The 16272-nt window shown below is 44.8% G+C and overlaps 1 protein-coding gene across 1 annotated transcript in view; it reads left to right on the top strand.

Annotated features, from left to right (window-relative positions):
• Positions 1-16272, top strand: part of LOC126078305 (contactin-associated protein-like 4) — a 205728-nt gene that overhangs the window by 105498 nt on the left and 83958 nt on the right. The window contains exons 5-9 of the mRNA XM_049888754.1: positions 4855-5058; positions 5906-6081; positions 7683-7826; positions 8848-9112; positions 16060-16209. Coding sequence (XP_049744711.1) covers positions 4855-5058; positions 5906-6081; positions 7683-7826; positions 8848-9112; positions 16060-16209 — 939 coding nt within the window. The remainder of the gene's footprint in view (positions 1-4854; positions 5059-5905; positions 6082-7682; positions 7827-8847; positions 9113-16059; positions 16210-16272) is intronic.

Below are 16272 nucleotides of genomic sequence, written 5' to 3'. Positions count from 1 at the left end.
CCAGCCCGATGTTCCTTCGTAACAGGCTGTTACTCCATACTCCAATCCTCAGAAAGAATGTGACTCTGCAGTTTTCTTGGGATCAGCTCACACCCCAAATTTAGCAAAGCCATGCCACAGGGAACACGAGGGCCCACATAAAAATTCAGAAGTTGATCTGTCACCACAACTCTAAAAGAAGCATAGTCCTATTTTAATAAATCTGAAACGAGCCGCCTTTCATCATCATTAATGAGAGACATAGTTCTTCATACTTCATCTCTGGAAGTAGTACAACAAGCTCAACACTTCTCGGCGTATTATGCATAAGAGTGGTGAAACGCTTGTTCTATTCGCCCACATTTGCACTGGTCCATTCAACACCACAGCCACTTCATCAGCCAGAGGATTGGAAATGACTCCTGACCAGTCTCTGCTTCTCAGGTCTTCTCATCATTCCATCCTGCACAGGGATCCTGGGATCTTGGTCTTTCCTGAGCATGTGATGTCCCGGCTCTTACCTGTGCTTTCAGGAGAAACCAAATTGCCTGTCACACTCTCAAGACCTTGAATGGAACCTCCTGGTCAGTTTTGTCTCCACAGCATCTCTCAAGTACTCCACATTTCTTCCCGTACAATCTTCTCCTTACACACTTAGCACTATGCTCTTTTTTATGGATTTCTGCCTTGGTGAAATGGTTTTTCAGTTAAGCACTCTCCCCTACTTCCCCTCTGGGCAAAGGAAGGCCATCAGGTAGCACTGGTCACTTTGCATACTAACGCCAACCTGTATCTTCAGCACCGATCTCTTTATACATCTCACCTCCCAGCTCCACCTGCTCTGGGTGCCTCATTGTGGTAAACAGGGATTATTTCTTCCAACCCCCTCTAGGGGCTGTTGCCTACTTGATGTCATCTGACTCAGGGGACACACCTGCCGCTTGAATGTGTTAACTCAAATCAGTTAACTCAGGACCCCCTCACACACAGTCCACCCCCAAGCCCAGTGGGCCTACCTTCCAAATGTATGTTTAAACTCCCCACTTCTCTGTATCCTGATGCTGTTTCCTACATTTGGATCATTCCATGCACCACTGCACTGACTGCAGCAGCCTCCACGTGCACCCCTGACCCCAATGTATGCCACCTCAAGCGTCTGGGGGAAGGAGGCTTCTTGAGTGAAAATCTGATAAATGCAAACAGTCCTCTTTTCCACTCCCAAAGGAGCACTGAGAACACTGTACAGTCTCTTGATGGCAATGAGGTTGGGTTCCAATTCCTCACGCCTGATGACCCTCATCTGCCCCTCTTGGTCCACGTCCTGCCCCAAGCAGAAGAAGGGAACACAGAGAGCCCCTGATGATGAGCACTTTCCACTCAACCTCCATCCATTATTTTTTAGAATAGATTTTTTGTGCTGATATATATATATATATATATCATAAAAAGCAAAGATGTCACTCTGATGACTAATGTGTGCCTGACACAAGCCATGGTCTTTTTTAATATCCTCATGTGCATAAAAAAAAAAAAATGTGCATAGACAATGAAAAAGGAAGACAGAAGAATTAATGCTTTCAAATCGTGATGTTGGAGAAGAATATTAAATATACCATGGTCTGCCAGAAGAATGATTAAATCAGTCTTAGAAAACATACAACCAGAATGTTCTTTAGGAGGGAGGATGGTGGGACTTCAGGTTGCTTACTTTGGACACGTCATCAGGAAAGCTCAATTGCTGGGGAAGGTCATCATGGTTGGTAAAGTGGAGGGTTAGGGAGAAAAGGGAAACCCTCCCTGAGATGGATTGACACAATAACCACAACAAGGTGGCTTTGCTGAAACATATCAGTGGTTGTGAAGATGGCGCAGAACCAGGCAAAGTTTTGTTCTGTTATACATACGGTAATCACGAGTTGGAGCTGACTCTCTGGCAACTAACTACAGTACTATCAAAAGTGTGTAGTTGTGTAAGCTTTCACAACTGTGCAACCAGCCCCCAAATGGTAAACAGAACATTAACCCCCTGCCCATCATGCCCTTCAGGAACCACGCTTCACCCCGACAATCACCCCTCTCCTGACTCTAACGCCATACAGTAGTTTTGCCTGTTTTTTTAACTTTGTACAAATGAACACTTCAGTATGCATTGCTTTGTGTCTGGCTTCTTTTGCTCCACTCTCCAGGTTGTTTCTCCAACTCCTTCCTCAGCCCCCAGGTCCAGCTCTTTTCTAACAGCTCCCTTGGAGAGCCGTGCCCAGGTCAGGTGTCATTCCTGTGTGCTCCCATGGTAACCTGCTCCATCCCCATGGCAACCTGCTCTATTCCCATGGCAACCTGAGTCATGCTACTGCTGTGTTGTAACTGTTCGTTATTAATCTATTGGTGGGATAGATGAATGCATAAATGGCTGGATTATCAGGAGTGGAGTGAGGGGAGCAGAAGCGCCGACCCACAGGTGGCTGTGTCCATCCTCCATGTAACATCTGAGACATTTAAACAAGAAGGAAGGGAGCGGGGGATCTGAGCCCAGACTATATGACTGGCAGCTTTGAGGCTTTGATTATCTGGTTAAATACTGAGTGCTTGAGAGGAAAAAAAAATGGGTTATATCTAATACTCTGATCACGAATCAATAATTTAACACTACTGTAAAATTACTTAAAAATGAGAAGGTGTGTTTTGTAACAAGAAGAAATCATGAGAGAAGAAGTAACAGACAGAACTTCCTGCTGCTGCAAGCTGTCTCTGCTACTAGCAGGTTTCCATTTAAGGAAATAGAGTGGCATGGGTGGGAGAACATCCATCCTGGTAAGGACAGCATCGGAGGGGTAAGTTGATTCAGTCATCAGTCACGTGAACAATGCTGACCTGAGAGAGTGCGCAGCCAGGGCTTCCTGTGTCAGACCAGCCTCATGTGATGACCCAGGGCTGCGGTTAAAAGTATGGGTGACACTTGAGGTAATTTAGATGTGCATTTCCATCACAGCCTCAGGTGCAGGGTTTTCTTGCTGCCGCTTGGAACAGTCAGGACCACACCACCTTATGCAGACTGACCTGGTGACTAACCTACAGACACATTTCTACATAAAGTGAGGGACAGGCTGATGTTGTCTGAGGACACAGGGTTATTGATATGCTGTTATCACCCGGTGCTGCCGATGGCGATGGCCCAGCAGAAGATCTTACAGTAGTTCCCCATCATTTTAAGCTGGAAGAACTTTTGAAATAATTTCCAGGTTTCAGGAACCCACGCGTGAAAATAATTGTGTCTGTAGGATACACGTGCTTTCTCACTGAATGTGATTATTATTATTTTACAAAATCTTTGCACTACGTTTTGAGAGTCTAATGTTTATTTTACATAATCAGTGCCTTGCTGTCAAATGCCATGACTTGTGGTTAAATTTCCTTTCTGTTTGCTGGAGTCATTGCAGCATTCTTAGGTTGTTTACCACGAACAACCCACAACGGACCAATCATTCAATACCCACCAGGTAAAACCCAATGCTTGCAACCAACACAGGTAAAATGTGTGCCACATTTCCTTCTCTGCTCCTCCACATCTCTACCACCTACCCTTGGCCCAGGAGGCCCACTCTTGTGGACTTCATCCGTGTGGGCCAAGAGCTCCCACGGCAGGTTGGCTTTGGAAACATGGGGAGCTCCATAGGCGAGTTGATAAAAAGCAGAGAAGGAAGCCATTTATGGGCTTCGCCCCCTCCCTGAGAGGCCACTTTGCAGCTGTGCCCCTTGGGGGATGGCCACTGCTCATTTGGGCATGGCCCACTCCCCACAACTCTCTCCCTCTTAAGTCCTGCCCCATTTCCTGTATTGTTGCCTGGAATCCCCACGGTGCAACTTTTGTAAGCACATCCTTGTCCCATTCACCTATCCTGAGAACACCTGTGGCTCCTTCTTGTTACCCTGAGTGAAGCCCATAGGTGTGTATTTCAGGGATAATTGCCTCTCCACCCTCTTTAAATGTGCACTGTGACAAACACAGCAGCACCTCTGGACACTGGCGGTGTTCTAACCCAAGTGCAGTGAGGGGTGTTTTCTACAGAAGACGGGGTGTAGGTCTTTCACTGCCTGAGCTGAGTGTATGAGCCGCTGCGTGGCCTCACCAGGACAGCCTGGGGCTGCTGAGAGGACTGAGATCGCATTGCCCTTCAGGGCTCCTACTTAGCGAAGTGGGAGAACAAGGAAGGGGTTGCTCTGTGGAGGATCCAGTATGTTCCTGGGTTGTATCTGATGAGTCTCTGGTGCAAGCATGTGCTTCTCTGTGGTGATATTTTACATACGGGGAAGACATTTCTTTAAAAGGAACACATGGGTAAGAGTTATGAGAAGTCAGATCTACCAATGCAGGAGCTAACGGACCTATTACCTGAGAGACTTCAGTCTTCAGCAGTGGGTGGAAAACATCCAGAATTTTCAAGGATGCTGCTAAATTAGGAGTAGCCTAGAAATATACTAAGAGATTCCATGTGGTTGATAACCACAGAAAGAAGAAATAATCCATGAATGGGATAGTACCATTCAAAACAGAGTTTTAAGAATATTTTATGTTGAAACATGAAAAAAAAGTTAGGAAAGGGTAAAGATAGAATTTAGGTATATCAACACCTGCTGGAAGAAATGCTGCAATATCTGATGACTAAGCTGGAAATGTAGTATTTACGTGAATATGTGTGTGTACGTGTGCATGTGTGTGAATGTGTGCACATGGGTGTGTGCATGTATGTATGTGTGTGTCTGTGTGTATCTGTGTACATATATGTATATGTGTCTATGTGCACAGCTTCACGCATTTAAACACATCAGTGAGAAGTATGGCCATACATAGAATAACTTTTATTATCTTTTCTGTAGGATCGGAGGTGATTAATTTTGATGGAAACAATTCCCTAATCTACAGATTTATACAAAGTGCCATGGGTCCAGTAAAAGATGTCATTTCTCTGAAATTTAAAACAACACAAAGCAATGGGATTCTATTCCACAGTGAGGGAAGGAGTGGGAATCACATCACCCTGGAATTAGTCAAAGGGAAACTCTTTTTACTCATCAGCTCAGGTAAATTTATCAGGAAAGGAGCTCGATAATCTGATTGTTGTTAAGTGCTGTCTCTTAGCAGGCATTACAGACGCAAAGACCACTATTTATACCTCCCAATTGTGTTTTCATGTAAAATAGTTTATGGTGTACGATTTGTACAGGAAGGCAGTCATCGCCACTCTTTATATTCTGCAAACACGGCTACTTTGCTATATCCCAGGCTTTTCTGCCTCAGCTCTATTGACAACAATTTTGGAAGTGGGGGTCATGTGCATTGCAGGATATTTACCAGCATCCGTGGCCTCCACCTACAAGATGTTGGTAGTACCCCCAATCATGGTCCCCCCACATGGCCATATGTCCCCTGGGGAGAATTGCCTCCCTGAGAACCATGGCTCTATCCTAATATAAGGACAAGGATGCTGTAATACTAACAAGAGTTCATGGCAGAGGCAACACTTCCAAGGAATGTGAGTATGCAATAAATAAAGAAAGGAAGTGATTACAGATGGAATATGTACAATGGGGTGGAATTAATGTTGTGTTTGGAGTCCCTGAGTAGCGCAAATTGTTAACGCACTCAGCTGCTAACTGAAGGTTTGGAGGTTTGAGTCCACCCAGAAGTATCTTGGAAGAAAGGCCTGATGATCTACTTCTGAAAAATCAGCCGCCGAAAACCCTATGGAGCGCAGTTCTACTCTGACGTACATGGGGTTGCCATGAGTCAGGGTCAACTCAATGTCAACTGGTTTATTATTGTGTCCAAGAGTCAGGTGGAGCTAACTTACAGTGCTGAGATATGCCCAGCTGGGGCTGAGAGCAATGGTTTAGGCAGGACCAACCATGCTTCCATCCCCCTGCCCAGGTAGAGCTGAGCCTACACACCTACCTGCCCCCATCCACACCGCACTGGGCAGCCTCCTGGATGACCAGCACTGGCACTCCATCCTTCTGGAGCACTCCGGCCCATGGGTGAACCTCACGGTGGACAGGCACATGGAGCACTTCCAGGCATCAGGGGACCTGGATCTCCATCACGAGGTGGGAAACCAATTTGCCAGCCATTGAGGACTTTATGACTTAAGCATAATGTAGCCCTCGAAGGAAAAAGGAGTTCTATAGAGAAGCGTGCTTCAATGAAAGTCAGAACAGTGGCAAAATTGTTCCTAAAGTGAATGGCGCATAGTAGCAGCGGGCAGCACGTTACACTGCGGATAAGCTTCTCAACCTAACTGCACACAGTGCTACGTTGTAATGTTTAGTAAATAGTCCACAAAGGAAGGGGTAACTCTATGATGAGTGATCTTTGTGACCCAAACTTGGGGACTTTCTTCCTGCCACAGTGTATGTCCAGTCCCTATCTGTGGTAACTTGGGGGAACTTTGCAATGTAATCTAGCTAGACAGTCTAATAGCAAGAGATTCGAATGTACCATCTTATTACTCAAATTTCACAAGCGCGCAACCATTTGCAGCCCATTGCACATATGTATCTAAATTGCACTAAGATATAACGTTGTTCTGCCATATTTTATAAGACATTTTTGAGCTCATGAAATATCAGAACAAACCAAAAACGGTTTCAATGTTCATTTGTCATAAATGGACTTAGAAGTCACAACCAACAGAAGGTTCTAGTCCTGTTGTATATCGTCCATGCCTTTACTCCTTAAACCAAGATGTTCTTTACACAGATGAAAGTATATACAGACCATCCAGAGGCACATATGACCTGGAGTATCACTGTCATGTTTGCATAGATTTATTTTCTGCACGATTAAAACACATTGTGCCATGGACCTAACGATGTAATATCCCCATCAACCAGTACATACCACAGCCAGATTGGACAAGCAACCAAGGAGGGGATCATTTAGTCTAATACACTAAATTAGAGACAGGGTAGCTGTCTTAAGTCCAGTCATCGAGACATGGACTCTGGACAAGAGGAAGTGCTCCAGGGCAGAGCTGTGAGGAAGGGGACAGCAGGGCCAGGAAGGGAAGCCAGGCAGGGGTATGATCCCAGACAAAGTGCTGCCCAGCGAGGTGTCAGCCTGATCCCATGGGGGATTCTGGTGGGGAAGCTGCATCTACCTGTGTCATTTGGGGTCCATCTGAGGCACAGGAACTTAGATGTCATACTCCTGCACCTGGCAACTGTTGGAGAAGGACCACCCCAGGGGATGCAAAGTCCTACTCTTAAAGCCAGTTGCAGGGAGGAGATGGAGAAGGGAACCTCACAAAGATGGTAACATGGGCTTGGAGGGGATCTGGGTGGGCCTGGTGTTCTCTGCTCCAGAGGCCCTGGTTCTGTCCACTCTAAGTGGTGCTAGTTCACACGTGTTGTCCCACTATCAATGTCAATAACCCCTTTCTCCTTGCCAAAGTGCCCTAGTTTGATGATAAATTACATGATCCCTTAATTACAGATGAAGGGGCTCTGGTGTCAGTGGGTATCGGGTACATGCAAAAATGTTTTAGAATCTATGCCTTAGGTTTCATTTCAAATAAACAAGCACAACAATACAAAATTGTGCAAAATTGTTCTACGACTATGACTGTATGCCTATGAATCATAGATGTCTTAAGCAAATTATCAGAAAATCACTGAAGAATATTATTGATGTCGTTTTTCTTTCTAAGATCAGCTTTGGAGGGATTTTAGCACCTGGAAAATCAGCAACATTTCAAAGTAAAAACTTCCATGGATGCTTAGAAAATATTCATTTTAATGGAGAAGATATCGTTGATTTGGCCAAGCGGCACAGTCCACAGGTCTTCATTATGGTAAGAGAGTACCCAGAGGTCCATGATGGGGACCACAGAGAGAGCCCGTGGGCCTACATGACAAAAGTGGCTCCTTCTATGCTCCCAAGTGATGGTACATTAACAACGACTCTTAGTAACTGTCTTAGTCACCTAGTACTGCTATAACAGACATGCCACAAATGGGTGGCTTTAACAAACAGAAGTTTATTTTCTCACAGTTTAGGAGACTAGAAGTCTGAATTCAGGGTGCCAACTCTAGGAGAAGGCTGTCTTTCTCTGTTGACTCTGGGAGAAGGTCCTTGTCTCTTTGTTCCTGAGTGGTCTTCATGTGGCTTGTCATCTCTCTTCCCTCATCTCTGCTTGCTAGCTTGCATTTAATCTCTTTTATATCTCAAGAGATTGGCTCCAGATACATCTAACACTAACCCTGCCTTATTAACATGACAAAGACATCCCATTCCCAAATGGAATTATAGCCACAGGCATAGAGGTTAGGATTTACAACATGTATTTTGGGGGACACAATTCAATCCATTACAATAATTCAGCAACTTCCTCAGAGTAACAGGGTATAGGAGAAGTGAAGACAAAAGCAAAAGTAACTTATGGTCTGGGTGAGGAGCACTTTTTTTTTTTTTTTTTTAACCCACATCTGTGTAATCCAGGGAGTGGTAAGCCTTGGGGCCAAGTGGAGCAGAGGGGAGGACCTGGGTGGTGGAGGGTGGTGGAGGGCAGGGGCTATGTCATCACAGCCCACAGTGAGCCACCACCTACAAATGCCTGTTGGACTCAGTTACATTGAGGCCCCTGTGCTGACTGGTCATTGGGGAAGATAGGAGACACTGTGATTTGTCCATTGGGATTCCACATCTGGGTGGACAGTCCCTTGAGATCAGTGCCATGAAGATGGGTTTTCTGGAAACATACTGGTGACATGACAGCTTAGTCCTGGGTATAGCTCTGTTGATGAACAGCACCTCTGGCTGCTGAGATGGGCGTGTCCCCTGACCTCTCACCTCTCCTCTCCTTCTGCTCTCAGGGTAACGTATCGTTCTCCTGCTCACAACCGCAGACCATGCCACTGACGTTCCTGAGCCCTAGGAGCTCCTTGGCACTCATGGGATCCCCGGGGGAAGATGGGGTCACTGTCAGTTTCCAGTTTCGAACATGGAACAGAGCTGGACGTCTGCTGTCTAGCCAGCTTCATCAGGGCTCAGGGAACCTTCTGCTCATTCTCAGCGATGGAAGCCTCAGACTGAGCCTGCACAGGTCTCTGGAACAAAGACAGAGCAACATCACAGCAGGTAACATGGGTGTTCCCAAAGTGACAGTACGTGCAGCTCCATCACAACAAGGCCCACAGTGCACATGGCTCCATCATCCCAGATCTCACAGAACCTGCCACAGCTCCATCATCCCAGATTCCATAGTGCACACATGGCTCCATCATCCCAGATTCCACAGAACGCATGGTTCCATCATCTCAGATTCTACAGAACTTCCCACAGCTCCATCATCCCAGATCCCACAGAACACATGGTTCCATCATCCCAGATCCCACAGAACCTCCCACAGCTCCATTATTGGAGATCCCACAGAAAATATGGCTTCGTCACCTCGTATCTCACAACTCACATGGCTCTGTCATCCCAGAACACACAGCTCTATCACCCCAGATCCCATAGAACATACAGCTCCATCTTCCAGATGTCACGATGCACATAGCTCCATTATCCCAGATCCCACAGAGCTCACAGCTCCATCATCCCAAGTCCTATAGAAACCTCCTACATTCCGTCACTCCAGATCTCACAGTACACACGGCTCCATCTTCCCGTATCACACAGTCTCACACCCAGCTTATTGTTGTTGTTATGTGCCATCGAGTCAATTCTGACTCATAGTGACCCTATGCACAACAGAATGAAACACTGCCCAGTCCTGCACCATCCTCACAATTGTTGCTATGCTTGAGCTCATTGTTGCAGCCACTGTGTCAATCCATCTCTTTGAGGGTTTTCCTCTTCTTCCCTCACCCTCTGTTTTACCAAGCATGTTGTCCTTCTCCAGGGACTGATCCTTCTTGATAACGTGTCCAAAGTATATGGGACATAGTCTTGCCATCCTTGCTTCTAAGGAACGTTACGGCTGCACTTTTTCCACTTGTTCGTTCTTTTGGCAGTCAATGGAATATTCAGCATTTTTCGCCAGCACCACAATTCAAAGGCGTCAATTCTTCAGTCTTCCTTATTCATTGTCCAGGTTTCACAAGCATAAGAGGCTATTGAAAACGTCATGGTGTGGGTCAGTTTCACCTTAGTCCTCAAGGTGATACCTTTGTTTTTCAACACTTTAAAGAGACCTTTTGCAGCAGATTTGCCCAATGCAATGAGTCTTTTAATTTCTTGACTGCAGCTTCCATGGGTGTTGATTGTGGATCCAAATAAAATGAAATCCTCGACAACTTCAGTCTTTTCTCCGTTTATCATGATGTTGCTTATTATTGGTCCACTTGTGAGGATTTTTTTTTTTTTCTTTATGTTGGGGTGCAATCCATATTGAAGGCTGTGGTCTTTATCTTCATCAGTAAGTGCTTCAAGTCCTCTTCACTTTCACTTTCAGCAAGCATGGTTACCCCATTCATCTTTATGTAGTCCAGCTTCTCAGATTATTTGCTTAGCATACAGGTTGAATAGGTATGGTGAAAAGATACAACCCTGACGCACACCTTTCCTGACTTTAAACCATCCCCTTATTCTGTTCAAATGACTGCCTCTTGATCCATGTACATATTCCTCATGAGCACAATTAAGTGTTCCAGAACTCTCATTCTCTGCGATGTTATCCATAACAAGTACTATTTTAAAAACAATTCCTGAGTCAACAAGACACTCAGTATCCTTACTTTCAGATTCGTGTTTTATTGCCTTGAACACAGGATACCTGCCACCTATACTCATCTTGTACCAACTTAGCGCTGCATGCGTTCTAGGCCTGGCAGTCTCACCTTGTAAGGCAAGCAGGCATGAACGAGGTGTCGACACTGTGCAGGATACAGGCTATTTCTTTTCTCCACATGAGCTGTTTCTTCAGACCAATTTTATAGCTGAAGTGTCTGGAGTTAAACAACTTTCCACTGGACATGGGGAGCGCTGACTGCCAAGGGAGCCACCCCTGATTTTGAGTTTCAGTGTATTGTTTGCATGGTCAGAAATAATGTCATTAAGTGGGGTGACCCAGCACATCAGGTCCCCTTTAGTCTCTGGTTGGCAAGGACTGTTTTCACCTCTGTGTGTGGATGCTAGGATTCTTGACAAAGGATATTGTCTTATTTAAAGTACCATCCTGGCCCTGCTGGCAGGGGTCTGCCATGGAATCATCGATCTTTGATGTTTACATGACACTGAATCTACCTTCTCTGTGTAATAATACAGACCAAAAACAAGAAAAAATGACAAACAGAAAAACAGCCAAAAGATACCTGGAAGCTAAATATGAAGAAAAGTTTACATTTCTATGCATATCCCCATCGGTTACTTCTGTTTCTGCTTCATGTGTTACTAAAAAATGAAAGTGGGGCTCCCAAATTAGCATCCCCTCCATTTTTTAGGGCAGTACTTCTCTTTGACCACTTATTGAGTGTTAATAATGTGATGTGTTTACATGAGTAGGCTCATGAGAAAGAAACAAATTGCCTTCAGTAACAATAAGTAGGCTCTAACGATTAGCACCAGAGGAAGTGAATTCATAGTAAGCGTGCCATTGCCAGAGTTTGTGATGAATCTGATGTCCTCAGAAGAGACCTCAATCACGTCCATGTTTTAAATATCTTAAAGAAATTGCTCCAGTGCAATGTTACTTTAATAAGTAGAATGAAGCCATTATCATTTCTAACCAGTCTGTTGGCGTGAATATCTGAAAAATTATTGGGAATAATGTTATACATAATAATACATTTGAACATCTGTATAATAATATTCATGCTCAACAGAAGGTGATGAGGACATCTGTGGTGGGCAGGAGGTGACGGAAACATCTGTGGTGGGAAGGAGGTGATGAAGACATCTGTGGTGGGAAGGAGATGATGAAGGCATCTGTTGTGGGAAGGGAGTGATGAAGACATCTGTGATGGGCAGGAGGTGATGAGGACATCTGTGGTGGGAAGGGAGTGATAAGAACATCTGTGGTGGGAAGGAATTGATGAGGACATCTGTGGTAGGTAGGAGGTGATGAAGACATCTGTGGTGGGTAGGAAGTGATGAGGACGTCTGTGATGGGCAGGAGGTGATAAGGATGTATGTGATGGGAAGGGGTTGATGAGGCTATCCATTGTGGAAAGGAAGAGCTGAAGACATTTGGGGTGAGAAAGAGTCAATGAAGGCATCCGTGATGGGCAGCCTCTGGGTTGGCCTCGGTGACCTCCATACTTCACACCCTTCTGTGACCCCTCCCCTGAGTGCAGCCTTGACCCAGTGACTCCTTCCTAGTGAATAGAGTATGGCACAGTGATGAGTTTCCAGTCAGAGATTAGAACACAGAGAGACAGTGACTTCCCTTGAAAGTATACTCTCTCTGGTCCCCCCTCTTGCTCTAAAGGAAGCCAGTGGCCATGTTGTGAGATGCTCTATGGAAAGGTCCACATGGTACAAACTGAAGGCAGCCCCCCAGCCCACAGCCAGCAAGAACCTGAGGCCTCAGTCCACCAGACCATAAGGAGCTGGGTCCTTCCAACGACCACCTGGGGGAGGTTGGTGACAGATCCTGCCTGAGTGGAACCTTCAGATGAGCCCACATCCCCAGCTCCATGATTGTAGCTCCATGAGATACCTCAGGACAGAGCACTCAGCTAGGTCACATCCAGATCCTAACCCACAGAAACTGTGATCAGACATGTTGTTTACAGCCACCCAATTTGTTATGTAGCAGTAGATAACAAATACATTTGATTACTTAAACCAATAAGCCCATTGGCTTTGAGTTGACTCCAACTTATGTCAACCCCATGTCTGTCAGAGTAGAACCGTGCTCCATAGGGTTTTCAGTGGCTAATTTTCACAAGTAGATCGCTAGGCCTTTCTTCTGAGGTGCCTCTGGGTAGACTTGAACCTTGAACCTTTCAGTTGATAGCCGAGCACATTAACCATTTGTATCACCCAGGGACTCCTCAGATTATTTAATATGGATATATTCATAATTAATGAGAGGAAGACTATTCATGAATGTGAAGACAGAAAAAAAAGCATTTACCTAGCATAAAATGCCTCTGGTTCTTTTCTTAAACAAAACTAACAATCGCTGCCTTTTATTTTCCTGTTTGCTTTGAAATTTTTATTTATTGCTGGAGTTAGCGAAGCATGGCAATGTTGTATTTGATGATCAGCTAATTAAAATATGGACGATTTGACACATTTGTACTACTGTAGGCAAAGAATTTTGACCTACAGTTCACAGCATTAAGATATGATAATTAAAGCATGACTGTAAGCACAGTTATGAGAATTCAACACAGTGGCTCTTTAATGAGAGTGACTTTTTGCTTATGAATTATTATCATAATAAATTATATTCTCTCATTAAATGAGAGTGGTTTCTCTTTTTCTTGGCTGTTAGAGATTTAAATTGGTAATCTGATACGCACTGAGATTCTTACATGGAATAAAAGTTAAATTGTGTTGAACGTGGAGGTGAATTGAGTTACAATTTGTATAAATATTTAAATTAGAAGCCAAAGTTTTCAACATAGTATACAACTTTGCAAATTGTTGTTTTAAAATATTATTCTAGCTAGTAAGGGGTCTGAAATAATTTTCCACGCCACAAATATGTTGTCAATCTTTGCCACCCTTTTGAAGATCAAACCAGAAACCAATCAGTTGATAGTGGGATCTAAAGAACAACCCACTTATAATTCCAATGTTATTGAAGTCTTAGCTGAATGCCTTTTCTAGCTACTTCCATGTTGATTTTCAAGCTTCCAAAGCCTGGCAATCCTGCCCCTCAGTTATCTTTGGGCTGGATAGATGCATGGATTTTTTTTTTTTTTTCAAATGATAGCCAACATTTAGAAATCAGGAAGATTAATAATAAAATCTAGATGTCTGGCTCTTATGAAGAATCTGGGAATCTGGTAACACTGGGGACACCCTGCACCCTTTGGGTAGCCCACACCCCTCTCATCAGAGTTAGCTCTGTCCATCTGTGCACCCTCATTGTAGCCCCTGCCCTGTCAATTCAGGCATCTGGATGAGCTCCCTTTGGCCCCTGGGAGAATCAGGAATGTGGGTAAGTTCATCCCACCCAGGAGTAACAACAGCCGGAGGCAGGATCATCACATTTGAAATACGACCATAGTGGTTCCCTAGATCAAACACCAGTAGGGTGCCATCCACCCAGGAGGAACCGTCATTCAGTCCCCTCCTCCTCCTCTCTCTCGGCCCCTGGATTATTTGTGTCAAGTCACACAGGCACCCTTAGTTAATCTGTTGGGACTTTCATTCAAAGTGTTCCCTCCCTGCAAAGACTTGACAGGAGGTTAAGTCTGACCCACAGTTGCCCAGCCCCACTAAAAGTGTGGTCCAGTGGACAGCAGCATTAGCACCCCCCAGGAGCTTGTTGGAAAGTGTGGATCTCAGTCCACTCTAGACTTGCTGAGCTGAACCACAATCTGCGTTTTAACATCTCAGGTGATTCCTATGCACACGGAGGCCAGGGGTACAGACTGAGAGCAGAGGCAAACTCAGGGTAGAAGGAAGGTGTGAAGCCTTGTACAAAGAAGATTCAGGGTCTGAGATGCTTCCTGGGGAGAAGAGCAGAGGCCATGGACTTCCACTGGGACATGATGAGGAAGGAACATTCTGGAAGGAAACTTTGGAGTACTTCATCTTCATACCACCAGGGGCCTCAGAACTCTTTCTGGTGGCCTATTTCAAAATAAACTCTTTCTACAGGGAAATGGGATTTAAAGATTGAACCTAAATCCGTCATGCTATGTTTCTACCTCTTTCCTATTATCTTTCAGAAGCCAAGCCATACAGAGTCTTTGAAAACCTACTTTTTTCTTCTTCACTGATATGTTGCAAACAGTGAGCTGCAAGCGCCCAAACCTGGGTTTGTGTCACTCTGAACCTGTTCACATGGCCAGGGTTTGACACTACCCTGCCTGAACCCGGTTTTGGGAAACAGTATCCCCAGGCATAGGACAGCCAAGGGGAATGAAAACCAGAGCCAATGCTCTCTTTCTGGGCCTGCTGGGCCACTAAGGACAAAAGCCACTGCCGTCGACTCAATTCTGACTCATAATGACCCTACAGGACAGAGTAGAACTGCTCCAATAGGATTTCCAAGGAGTGGCTGCTGGTGGATTCCAACTGCCAACCTTCGCCACCAACGCGAGTACTAATTTTATCTCAGAGTGATACTGTGTTAGCTTTTCACTCAATGTGGAACCTGCTGAGTACATCTACATGAGAGAGGTGAGGGTATGTGGCCTCTACCCACTCCCCAGAGACTTAATTTCACTCCTTCTAAAAGAACAGGTTATCACTTCACACACATCTGCGAGACGGTGACTGCTTTTGAGGGACCAACATGATCTCTAAGACTAATATGAACACTTTGTTTTCTTATTACAGCAACAGCTTATCCCTTTGTAGAAAATTTGGAAAATATAGCAAAGTGAAATAAAACGAAAATCACTGCAATCCCCCTCATCTAAAAATCACCATCTATATAGGCACATTTCCTGTCTACCCAGTAATTTGTGTGTCCCTACACACACACACACATACACACACATGCATAATCTCTTGTGAATTTTACATTTTATTAATATTCTTCTAAGCATCTATATAATATTATAGAATCTGTCTAGATAGAGAGCATATAAAGAGTAGAGAGGTATTATCAATAGTGACACATAGAAAGGCAAGAAAATAACATAAAGCATGTTTGAATTTATCCTGTGATTTTGGACAATACTTGAGCTTCTGCATCTCCCTCCCAAAGTTCAGTGACATGAATGGGAGCTCGGAGATGTCCTGGATCAGGTGATGGGACACTTCAGATGTTCAAATTGTCCAGGGCTTGTTACGGAGGTGGACCACACACTTGCCTTTTACACGAATGGGACTGGTTTCCTCCACACACTTTGAGTTTCTGCACTGGCTGAACTCATTGCATGATTTATGTCACTCTTCTCCAGCACCTACCAGCCTTGTGGTTAATGGGTGTCTCTGTTACCTGATGTTGCCAGGTGCTGGGCTGAATGATGGGCAGTGGCATTCCGTCTCCTTCACAGCCAAGAGGAATCGCCTGAGTTTGAAGGTGGACAACAACATGGCCTCCACTGCTCACATGGTGGTTCCCATGGATATTTATTCTGGAGAGACCTATTACTTTGGAGGTGAGCGAAGGGGCTGGGGTATCTTTACTTCTCTGCATACTGGAGGAACAGTCATGATTGTCT

Source organism: Elephas maximus, chromosome 6 (genome assembly GCF_024166365.1).
Source record: "Elephas maximus indicus isolate mEleMax1 chromosome 6, mEleMax1 primary haplotype, whole genome shotgun sequence".
Lineage (NCBI taxonomy): Eukaryota > Metazoa > Chordata > Mammalia > Proboscidea > Elephantidae > Elephas > Elephas maximus.
This window is presented reverse-complemented; position numbering and strand designations above follow the sequence as displayed.